The 12,538-nt window shown below is 45.9% G+C and overlaps 1 protein-coding gene across 8 annotated transcripts in view; it reads right to left on the bottom strand.

Moving 5' to 3' along the window:
* Positions 1 to 12,538, bottom strand: part of PTPN3 (protein tyrosine phosphatase non-receptor type 3) — a 1,297,151-nt gene that overhangs the window by 1,117,590 nt on the left and 167,023 nt on the right. For 4 of the 8 annotated variants that reach the window (XM_044294788.1, XM_044294784.1, XM_044294785.1 and 1 more), the window contains one exon: positions 790 to 907. The exons of the other annotated variants lie outside the window; for them this stretch is intronic. In XM_044294788.1, coding sequence (XP_044150723.1) covers positions 790 to 907 — 118 coding nt within the window. The remainder of the gene's footprint in view (positions 1 to 789; positions 908 to 12,538) is intronic. 8 annotated transcript variants of the gene reach the window in all.

Raw genomic sequence — 12,538 nt, 5'->3', positions numbered from 1 at the left:
GGGAGCCTAGGAGAGTCATTTAGTCGCCAGTTAAAACACGAGGGATTTTTGGTGGGAGCTAATATTTGAATGAATATAGGAGAGTGGTCTGACAAGTGTATGGAGCCTATCGAGGCATTGCTACACAGGTGAAGATGTTCCTTAGAGATGAACAAATAATCCAGACGGTGGTATGTGCCATGTACTGAAGAGTAAAAGGTATAGTCGAGGGTATTGGGATGGTGAGAACGCCAGGCATCTACCAGGTGAAGGTTCCATAGATTATTCCTAATGGCTTTGAGAGATTTGCTGGAATGGGTCGATTTGTGTGAGGATACATCTAGTTGTGGGAATAGGGCAACATTTAAGTCCCCTCCCATTATCACTATTCCTTCTTTAAAAAAGCTAATAATTGAGACCATATTAGCTAACCATTGGGACTGGTTTCAATTAGGAACATATATATTAATAGTGTATGTTGGCCTATGTAGCCCTTAATCAATATATATCTTCCGTCTGGGTCTAATACTTGGTTAATAAGCTTAAATGGAATCTTCCTTCGAAAACCTATACTGACCCCACTTGATGCTGATGAATTGCCCCCACAGTGGTACCAGTTAGAGTAGTGAGAACTGCATTCTGGGATAGTGATTGAAGCGATAGTGTGTCTCTTGGAGGAACACCACTTCGACTTTAGCTTTTCTTAAAATTGTAAAGATTTGACTCCTTTTTGGAAGGGGAGTGAAAGCCCTTAACATTGTATGAAGCAATGTGTAAATCAGCCATTTAATGAGGTGTGAGTGGGGTTACCTCTAAGCCGGTGGTGTATCCTCCAAGAGTGAGAATAATATGAGATCCTGCCTTTAGGTGAGAAATCGGAACCGAGTTGCAGAGAAGATCGCATATGGCTAGGGAGAGTGTCACATACCTTGGGAAAAAGACAGGGTAAGAAAATAGAACAAAACATAATAAAACAACCAAAGGAAGAACAAGCATACTTATATATGCATCATACATATGGGGGTAGTGTGGTCTAGTGACCGATAGGGAGGTCGTATAACACCTTGAAAAGAGCTAATGGGTTATCAGCGAGGGTGAATCTAACTAAGGTTAGGCAGGCAGATATTCGCCAACGCTATGCCTGTTATTAAACCTATTAATAAACACAACAGCCAAAAACCTGCAAAGGTAAAACTGTAAAGAGTAAGCTCAACCATTATGATCAGGAACCAGTGCAGTCCAGACTAGTGGTCTTGAGAGAGGCTTCTGGGAGTGAGCTGGAGTCCTCTTTTCCTGGATCTGGAAGACTTCGGGATACGTAATATTTCAAAAGGGACCACTTTAGGCAGTTCCGGAAGGTCACCTAAGTCTTGGTAGAGTTCCCAGTTCTCAATCGGCATAGGATCGACCTTCAGAAGATCAAAGGTGGCTGATAAATCCGAAAAAGATGAGATGAGAACCTTTTTTCCAGCAAAGGAGAATGCAAGCCCAAAGGGATAGGACCAACGGTACAGGACTTTATTGGACCGGAGCCAGTCAGTCAAAGGTTTCTTCAGAGTAGAGGGGGCTAAATCTTGGTATATTTCCAGCTTAGAGTCCTCATAGGTCAAATCAGGGTGGTTTCGTGCGGCTTCCAGGATGGCGGACTTTACTGGGAAGTTTAAGAACTTACATATGACATCTCTGGGTGGTTCGGATGTTTTGGGTTTAGGGCGGAGGGCTCTATGTGCCCATTCGATAACATCTTGCGGGAAATCGGGACCCAGCAGTGAGCCGCATATGGCAAGCTCGGCCGCAGTTATATCACCATGCAATAACGCTTCTGGTATCCCACGGAACCTAAAATTATTTCGGCGCCCTCTGTTTTCCTGGTCTTTGAGCGCATTGTGAAGCTCATTTAGGTGAGCTGTGCATCGGCTGAGAGAGACCGACACTCCGGTTTGATTTAGGGATGCCGCTTGGTGCGATTCCAGGGTCTTGACCCTTTCCCCAATATGCCGTATCTCCTGTCTGAACGCCGAGAGTTCAGGAAGTATGGGTTCCATAACCCTATTCAGGGCCCGGTCTAGATATTTTCTGGTCACCGGTAAGTCGGAACTGACCTGGATGTCTTCCGCGTCGCTTTCTCCCTCAGAGGACGGGTGCACGCTTCAATTCTTTAGGCTGCGGTGTCGGCGCCATCTTAGTTTCTCTTGTTGCAGCCACTTTCTTGAGAAATTTCTCCATATCCCCAGGAGGAATCTGGCCCTTAGGGGTGGCAAAATGTTCTCCTTGTTTCGGGTTTCCAATTTTCACCATTCTCGCCCGGTTATGCTGAAGAAAGCTGGTGTTGGGGACGAACCTCCTAGGAGAGCAGTGAACTATGCGAACATCTCCATCTGGCGCTAGCTCCGCCCCCTATTTTGGGGTGTATTTTTACATATACCCATACTGTGTGTGATAAATATTTCTGTAAATGAGAACTTTAAAAAAAAAAAGATTAATACAAAGTTGTCAATTTACAGAGATATTTCTCTCACCCAGCATGGGTATATGTAAAAATACACCCCAAAACACATTGCCCTACTTCTTCTGAGTACGGCGATACCACATGTGACACTTTTTCGCAGCCTAGGTGCGTAAAGGGGCCAAAAGTCCAACGAGTACCTTTAGGCTTTACAGGGTTGCTCACAATTTAGCCCTGCCCAAAATGCCAGAACAGTAAACACACCCCACAAATGACCCCATTTCGGAAAGTAGACACCCCAAGGTATTCACTGAGGGGCATAGTGAGTCCGTGGGAGATTTTTATTTTTTGCCAGAAGTTAGCAGAAATGGAAACTTTATTTTTTTTCGTCTGTCATTTTCCGCTAACTTGTGAAAAAAATTTAAATCCTACATGAACTCACCATGCCCCTCTGCGAATACTTTGAGGTGTCTTCTTTCTAAAATGGGGTCATTTGGTGGGAATTTATACTATCCTGGCATTCTAGCACCTCAAGAAACATGACAGGTGCTCAGAAAGTCAGAGCTGCTTCAAAATGCGGAAATTCACCTTTTTGTACCACAGTTTGTAAACGCTATAACTTTTGCGCAAACCAATAAATATACACTTATTGGATTTTTTTTTATCAAAGACATGTAGCACAATAAATTCTGACACAAACTTGCATAGAAATGTAATTATATTTGAACAATTTTAACAGAAAAAGTTAAAAATACACTATTTTTGAAAAAATTGCTGTCTATTTTGATTAATATCAGAAAAATGAAAAATCTCAACAGCAATCAAAATGCCAAAATGCATGACCGAGCAATAAACAGTTAAAGTTGTGACGTGCCGATTTGTAAAAAAGGGCCTGGTCACTAGGGGGTATAAACCTGTGGTCCTTAAGTGGTTAAGGGACGGCTATGAAGTGCAGGAACAATGACATAATGAGTTTATTGTTTCAAGATAAGGTCTAGACGTTTGTTCAGACCATCAGGTTGCCGCGTGTTCAATGCGAAAATCCAAAAGGATTCTCTTCTCTATTTAATCATTTTCTTTTGTAATCCCCCTTTTTGGCAAAAAAAAACATCCTTTCTATATCCTGTACCACTAGATCTGATGTATCACCACCATGGCAGACAGCAAAATGCAGACTAGCTGCAGATATATTGCGACTACCATGGTGGGGCACATCGGAAATGTGCCTGCGTATTCTGGTTTTTATGGCATTAGTGGTGCAACCTACATATTGCAGTTTGCATTTTCTGCATGTGATTAAATAAACTGCAAAGGTTGTGTTGCAATTAAGATCTGTTTTCATTTGAAAAATCCTGCCAGTTGAAGCTGAAACAAAAGTATTAGATATCGACATGTGGGTGCAACATATGCACCTATAATGTCCGCATCTATAGCTTCCTTTGGTCGTGAGCCAGACAGGCTGCAATTTTTTCTTGTCCCGATACAGGCTAGGACTGACATAGTTAGCTATAGTGGGTGCTCTTCTGGCTGCACATTTAACCCCATCTGCAACTATGTCCGTCCATTCTCTATCGTATGCCAGGACAGGAAAATGCCTTTTTACAATGTGGCAGATCTGTGTGAACTCAGTGCTGTACTGTGTAACAAACATATTTATTTGTTTCCATTATTTAAGTTTTTAGTTTTGTTTCTGTTGGCAACCACAGCACTGAGTTCACTACCCCTAAACACACTCTCCTGCTCTGGATGAACCAGAGACCCTCTTTCAATTTCAGACACCCGCCGTATTACATCCTCAACCTGACTTCTGGCATAAGCTCTCTTGTGTAATCTATGGGCGATATTATCATCATCCGTGCAGTTCCTTCTTGCATGTATTATCTCGCCCTGAAACATGTAGACAATGACTTTGTAACTGGATGTGATTTTACCGCAAGCAAAAATAAATTTTTCCATTACCGAAGTGGAGCTGGATTTCTTCAACCATATTGCAATACGTTACCCGGGCCTGACAGGGGTCCTCCGTGCTCACAGGTGAAGGTGGGGCAGGTGAGAGCTGCTGAACTTTATTTTCTTCTATTGAATCTGTCAGGACTGCGAGCACTCCTTGCCCCTGTCTGCATAGGCGTTTTTTTTCATAAAGGTACGTCATGGCACATGTTTCGCTGCGTCCTCTAGAGGATGATGACAGTCTACAGCGAATGAATGCCATTTATGATAGACCTGATACATCCATCCAGGAGAATTTACAACTAACTGTGTCAATGTCTTCGCTTGAGAAATTAATGTCTAGAGAGCTCTGTACATGGTGGGATCTTACCTCACAAAAAAAAGTACACAGATAAAGGGATAATTCCTAGAGGGCTCAGACTCAATAAAAAAATACTACTGTATATTTGGATACTTTTTTTAAAGGAGTGGGAGGCAATCCTATCTGAATGTTTAAAATTTATGGATTTAATTATACGTAATGAAAGTCAATCGCTGATGGAGTTCAGAGATAATAAGAAATCACAAGAAAAAAACAGAGTGCGGGTCGGAAACATCAAGTGATCAACTTGTCCGCTTCTATTTTATCATCAGATCATTAATGTGCTTAAAAGAGGTCTAACTTCTTCTCCCACCTGCCAATTTGATTTGTATAGGACGCCCCTGGATGTCAACAGGCTGGCCCGCGATCTCACTTTCAGATGACAATTCCAGGTGGGTGATTACAATGTTTTTTTTTTTTTTTGCGGAGATGGGGATCACGGATCACCCTGTGACACCATGAGCAATTCTATTGTTTATGATAACACTAGTTCTCACAATACAGGCAATGAGTTTTCTTGAAATGATGCATGCATGTGAGTTACAGGAATCTAACACAGTCCTGGGTGATCTGGATTTGAACAATAGGTCTTTGTATTTCCACACTAAAAATCTCTGGATTTTTATCCCATTCAATCCATATTCCCAGCACTGGATCTGTACCAAGAGTTGGTAGAGTGAGATCTAGTCCTGTTGCATGATCAAATTAATCTGAATACAGCTGGTACTAAAAATAACAATATAACCAAAAATGAAATGAAGGCCTTGGAGGACATGAAATTGAGGGATGACATTGTTATCAAACAACCTGACAAGGGGGGTGGAGTTGTCGTATTAGATAGTGGTCTATACAAGACCCAAATTGAATCTATGCTAAGTGACACCACTGTGTATATCCCCCCTAGTGACAACCCCCTCCCCTCTTTTCAGAGGGAATTGAAAAATATTTTGGATTTGGGGGTTAAATCAGGTTTTTTGACTAACAGGGAATCTGAATACATATATGTTTTATCTCCCGTCATCACCTTTGCATCAGGTGGTATGGCCATTACATTGATGACCTGATCCTGGTTTGGACGGGTGATGTGACGGCCATACCAGCTTTTGGTTGCTACATCAATTCCTGTGTGGACACCATTTCATTTAGTGTCCACCATCACATGCAGGACATTTCTTTTTTGGAATTGCACCTGAGGGGGGACCCCTCCACCGGAAAAATCCATACATGTACCTTTAGAAAGCCCTTAGCAGGAAATACGACCCTGCACGCCACATCCTGTTATCTGAAACTTGCCATAGTGAACATACCGAGGGGCGAGATAATACGTGGAAAAAGGAACTGCACGGATGATGAATATCGCCCATAGATTACAAAAGAGAGCTTATGCCAGAAGTCAGGTTGAGGATGTAATACGGCAGGTCTCTGAAATTGAAAGAGGGTCTCTAGTTCATCCAGAGCAGGAGTGTGTCTAGGGGTAGTGAACTCAGTGCTGTGCTTGCCAACAGAAACAAAACTAAAAACAAAAACTTAAAAAATAATGGAAACAGCAAAAGAAATCTGTTTGTTACACAGTACAGCACTGAGTTCACATTGTAAAAAGGTATTTTCCCTTCACCGATGACTGCACCCCATGCGACCAGGGACCTCCCATCCGGGACAGGAAACCTGATAAAAGGTTCACACCCCCACCAAGCACCAGTTCAGGTTTCCTGTCCTCCGGATAGGAAGTCCCTGGGAAGCTTCACGTTGGTTCTCACCTGCAGCCGAGGCGAGGCCCAGGTTCTTATCCAGTGGGTGGCCTCCCCCAGGTGGCGATATGCTCTCCGGGACTGCTGCCTACAGTCTGGCTTATTTCCCCCCACATCCCGGCGCTGGCCCGAGGGAGCTGATGTGGCCGTGTTCAGGCAGCTTCCCTCCTTGCTCCCGGGTTGCCCGTCTTCCTGTCGGAGGGGGCGTCTGCGCATGGGCTTGACCCGGAAGTTGGGGAAAGCGCCGGTGTGTGCCCTGGCGCGTCTTTTAAAATATAAATGGGGCAAGGGGGGGGGGGGAACCAGCACCACACTGTGTGCCACATCAGCCAGCTGGAAGAGGCTCTTTGTTTCCGGCAAGATGTCAGAGCCTGTAGATGGACGCGTCGAACCCCTGGAACCCTCAAGGCCCGCTAGTCTGGTACCAGTCCTGAGGAGTGGGGGCTAAAAGATCATTGGTGAGATGTATCTTTTTCTTTATTAATGGGGTGTTATCTGCTTGATTTGTGTAGGTGACAAAGACCCCCCCCCCCCCCCCAAAAAAGCGGCCTCTAAAACGAAGCATAAGGAGTGTGCAGGATGTAAGGCCCCCCTAGCATCCTCCTATTCTAAGCCGTTATGCACCCTATGTATTGATAAGTTGGTGGCGGAGGAATCCCAGAGCCTTTCAAAGAATGAGATCTTTAATAAGATCTGAGGTCAAAGCCTTCTTAAAATCCTTGAGTAAGAATCGCCCACGGTCTCCGGAAAAATCTCCGGAGATTAGGGATTCGGATATAGTCCATTCTGACGTGGAGGAAAGAGAAGCAGGCCAGTTACTCTCTAATGACGCTACTTCGTCAGCAGAGGAAGAAACAGGGGGTTCCTATTTCTCGCCCGAAGATACCCAAAACCTCAAAGCGGTCAGAGCAACCATGCAACTAGAAGAGGTGAAGCAGGCTAAGTCTACAGCAGATATTGCCTTTCAGGGGTTAGGTCCCAGGAAGCAGAGGGTTTTTACCATTCACGAGAATGTTCGGGCATTAATTAAAAAGGAATGGAAAAATCCTGATAGGAAGTTTTTTATTCCAAGCTCCGTTAAAAGAAAATATCCCTTTGATGAGAAAGTAGCAGCCTGTTGGGACAAGGCCCCTACAGTTGACGCTCCGGTGGAGAAGATCGCCAAGAAGTCTGCTCTACCATTTGATGACCTGGGTAGCCTGTCTGATCCTCTTGATAAAAAAGCGGATTTTTATTTAAAGAAGGCCTGGGAATCGTCCTCTACTTGCTTGAGACCGGCGGTTGCAGCATCATGGGTTTCTAGGTCACTGCATATCTGGCTGGAACAGTTAGAGCAGCATCTCAGTGAGAAGAAGCCAAGAGAAGAAGTTTTGGCCTCCCTTCCTACCTTTTTTTAAGGCTGTCGTTTTTTTTATTTTTTTTAGCCGATGCCTCCATGGATATAGTTAGGTTCTCAGCCAGATCATCCGCCATGTCCAATGCGGCTAGAAGAGCTATTTGGCTGAATTCCTGGAAAGCTGATCAGGGTTCAAAGGCTAGATTGTGCTCCATCCCCTGTGAGGGTGACAGGCTCTTTGGGTCTTCCCTTGACGATATACTTGAAAGCCTCAGACAAGAAGAGGGGTTTTCCAGCTCCTCAACGCCCCCCCTTTTTTTCGTAGATACCAAAGTAAAAGGCAAAAGGGTAGGCAGTATGACAGAAGGGAAAAGGATAAATTTCCTAAGAAATCCGGAGGTTTCCTTTTTAAACCCCAAGACCAAAGACCCAAAGATAAGCAATGACGCCGAACCCCAGGTAGGGGGAAGATTATCTTTTCCTATCGCCCATGACAGCACCACCAGAGAGGGGAAGATCCGCCCCCCGAGACAGGAAACCTGCAGAATAAAAAGGGCGGACACTCTCCTCCCCTTCAGTGTGGTTTCCTGTCTCTGGTGGGAAGCCTGCAGCATGGATGCTTCGGATCCCTCTACCTGGTGGCGCTCCGCTACTGACCTGCGGTCCCTGGAAAATTGGCGGCATCGACGCGCGCTGGGGGTCCGTGCAGAGGCACAGCTGAGCTCCGGAGGGAGTATTCAGTGTGCTTGAACTGGGAGAAGCCGGCGCCTCTGTGGAGGTGCCGCGAAGACCGACGCCGGCTGCCTGGGGGAGGAAGAGGAGGGGCTTCAGCAGTGAGTGCCGGATAGCGCTCCTGCTGTCATGTGACCGGCGAAGGCCGTCGGCGGTGACATCATCAGTATGCGCCCTATGACAGGAGCGCGATTTTCCAATTGCCAGCGTCCGTTTGCGACCTGGCTGAGCCTGCATCATGGAGGAAGACAAGCCATCTGAGGAGCTTGCTGTCCCTCCTGCTTCGGTACCTCTGAAGGGGTGAGTGGGGTCTCTTATGACCTAGATTCCTTTTTTACTAATTGGCATTACGGTCTATTTACAGGTTGAGCCTAAAAAAGTGGTGGTGGCCAAAAAGAAAAATAGTGTGCTCTGTGCAAAGTGGGGTTGCCCTCAGAGTGGGATAAAAAATTTTGCCAGACCTGTATAGACAGAACAGTTGCGGAAGAATCTCCTTTGTTTTATAAGTGTCTGCAGGCGTTAGTTCGGTCAGAGGTTAACTCCTCTTTAACTGCTAAGAAGGATCGGAGGCCGGTTCGTAAAGAGACCCGGCGTAATCCCATTGTTTCAGAAGGAGAGGAAGATTTGCCTTCTTCAGTGATTGAATTTTCGGACGCCTCAGAGCAGTCCTCTCCTGATGAGGAAGGTCAGGGGGGGAGACCATGTTTCCCTGTGGAAGATACGGAGAAGCTGTTAAAAGCTGTTCGTTCTACTATGGGCATAGAAGAGACCCGGGAGCCCCCTTCCTTTCAGGACATTATGTTTAAAGGGTTAGGAGCCAGACAACATGGTACTTTTCCAGTACACAAAAATGTAGCTGCGTTGATTAGAGGCGAGTGGAAGAAACCAAATAAGAGTATTTATCTCCAAGAACCTCAAACGCAAATACCCCTTTAAAGAAGAGGACTCTGCCTCCTGGGATAGGGCTCTAGGAAGACTGCCATGCCTTTTGAGGATATGGGTATATTAAAAGACCCTCTAGATAAAAAAGCAGACTCCTTTCTTAAAGGTGCTTGGGAGGCATCTACCTCATCCTTTAGGCCCAGTATAGCCTCCACCTGTACGGCCCGTTCTTTAATTGTTTGGATATCCGAATTAGAAGCTCAGCTTAAAAACAGAAGTCCCCGTGAGGAGATACTGGCCTCCCTCCCTACAGCAGCTGATTTTTTTTTTTTTAGCAGACGCATCTGCCGACTCAGTCAGACTGGCCGCTAAGTCAGCAGCCTTATCCAACTCTGCTCGGAGAGCTCTGTGGATAAAGAATTGGAGTGGCGATACTGCCTCCAAGACTAAGCTTTGCAGAGTTCCCTGTGGGGGAGTACCTCTTTGGTCCTAGTTTGGACGACCTCCTGGATAAGGCGGCTGACAGGAAGAGAAAGTTTCCCGGTTTTCAGAGCTCCTTCCCCAGTAAAAACAGGTTTAGCCGCTCCATTCGTCCCTTTAAAAGTAACCAGGAACAGGATAGAAGACCTAGGGAAGACCGGTTTAGGGGTCAAAGAGCAGAAACTTTTTCTTTAACCAGCCCTCCTCAGACAAAAAGAAGCCTGACCAGCAATGACTCCAGCATTCCGGTAGGGGGCAGACTGAAGGCTTTCGCTTTGGAGTGGAGGAGAATTTCCTTGAGCCCTTGGGTACTCTATACCATTTCCAGAGGCCTAAATCTGGAATTCCTTCAGTCTCCTCCTGCCAGATTTCTACCCACCGTAGTTCTGGGTTCCGTGCAGGGAAGATCCATCATGGAAGAAGAGGTGGTGAAACTAGTAGGAAAGTCCGTTTTAATCCCGGTGTTAGAAGAGGAAAGAGGGAAAGGGTTCTATTCCCCGCTTTTTCTGGTCAAGAGACCAGACTGTTCCTGGAGAACCATCATAAATCTAATAGAAACTAAATCTCTTTCTTCAGCCGAAGAAATTCAGGATGGAGACGATAAAATCAGCAATCAATCTCTTATAGACAGTGCTTTATGGCGGTTCTCGACCTAAAGGACGTGTATTACCACGTTCCCATTGCACGTTCCCTTCGGGCTTTCCATGGCTCCGAGAGTCTTCACAAAGTTGGTAGCAGAGATGGCGGCCCACATAAGGGAAAGAGACATCCTTTTCATCCCTTACTTAGACCATTTCCTAATCGTAGCTCAGTCAGAAGAGGCTTGCAGTCTTGCTGTTCTAGAGGTCCGTTCCATCTTAGGCAAACTGGGTTGGATGATAAACGAGGAGAAGTCAAGATCCCGTCCGCTAAAGAAACAGGTGTTCCTGGGCCTAATTTTGGACTCCTCTCTCCAGAAATGCTTTTTACCTGTGGAGAAGATGCAGACAAGGTTGAGTTTAAACCAGAGACCAGTGACTTCCATAAGGAAAGCCATGTCAGTCCTGGGCTCCCTCACGTCCTGTATCCCTGCAGTGAGGTGGGCACAGCTTCATTCCAGGACCTTACAGTGGGAGATTCTGGCCAGTTGGGGGAAGAGCGGGTCACTGGATGCCAGTCTAGAAGTCTCCTCCCAGACTATCCAGGAACTAGCCTGGTGGCTAGTAAAAAGAAATCTAACACAGGGGACCCCTTGGAAGATCAAGAATTTAGTTTGTCTGACTACGGACGCAAGCCCTTGGGGGTGGGGGGCTCACATTCAAGGTTCTTCCTATCAGGGCCATTGGAATTCCCTTCAGAAAATTCAATCCTCAAATCTAAAGGAACTGATGGCAGTGGGCTTAGCTATGAGGAGTTCACTTCCAGAAATAAAAGTAAGGAATTTAAGAGTTCTTTCAGACAACAGGACAGTAGTGTCTTATTTAAACAGACGGAGGAACGAGATGCAGAACCCTCATGAAAGAAGCCTTCTCTATTCTGGAGTTAGCAGAGAGAACGTGTTCCTCGATTTCAGCTGTTCACATAAAGGGTGTGGAGAACAAACAAGCCGATTTCCTGAGCCGTCATACCTTGTCTCAGGGGGAGTGGTCTTTGGACCCGGTAGTCTTCCAAAAGATTGTAGATCTTTGGGGCCTTCCGGAAATCGACTTGTTTGCTACCCATTCAAACAAAAAAGTTCCCAAGTTCTTTTCTCTAGACCTGTCGAGGGTCCCCTTGTGGGATGGATGCTCTGTCCCAGGAGTGGAAGTTTCATCTAGATTACGCCTCCCTCCTTTCCCCTGATTCCCCGGGTTCTGAGGAAGATTCGGGAAGAAAAGGCCAGGGTTATCCTGATAGCACCCTTTTGGCCCAGGAGAGACTGGTTCATGGGACTCAGAACCATGTCGGTGTCCGATCCTTGGGTTCTCCCTTCGGTCAAGGGGCTTCTAAGCCAGGGGCCGGTGTTACATCCAGCTGTGGAGAACCTACACTTAACGGCCTGGAATTTGAGAGGTGGTTGCTGAACAAGGAAGGGTTTTCTGACGCCTTAGTTTCTACCCTGTTAAAGAGTAAAGAGGTCACGGTTGGAATTTATAGCAGGATTTGGCATAAATTTCTTGACTTCGCCCAGATCCAGTTAGGGAGCCTCCCGGCGGTAGCCCCTTTACATACTATCCTGGAGTTTCTCCAGAAGGGGCTAGAACTGGGTCTAGCGGTCAGCACTCTAAGAGTTCAGGTCTCAGCTCTTTCTGCCTTGTTCAATCTAAACTTAGCAGGGAATCCGTGGGTTTCCAGATTTTTTAGGGCTGTGGATAGAACCTCCCTAGTGTCAGTTCCTAAGCCTCCTCCGTGGAGTTTAGAGGTAGTGCTGAAAGCCTGATCAGTATCCCCCTTTGAGCCTATTGAGTCCTCCTCTATCAAGCATCTGACCTTAAAACTAGCCTTGTTAATAGCCTTAACCTCCGCCCGCAGGATTAGTGAAATTCAGGCCATCTCCATAAATCCTCCGTATACTTTGATACTAGATGACAAAGTTATCATTCGCCCTGACCCGGCTTTCCTCCCGAAAGTCCTCCCTAAATTTCACCGTTCTCAGGAGATTGTTC

This window comes from Bufo gargarizans, chromosome 5 (assembly GCF_014858855.1).
Source record: "Bufo gargarizans isolate SCDJY-AF-19 chromosome 5, ASM1485885v1, whole genome shotgun sequence".
In the NCBI taxonomy this organism is placed as follows: domain Eukaryota; kingdom Metazoa; phylum Chordata; class Amphibia; order Anura; family Bufonidae; genus Bufo; species Bufo gargarizans.
The sequence above is the reverse complement of the archived record's forward strand: the minus strand, read 5'-3'. Positions and strand labels throughout refer to the sequence as shown.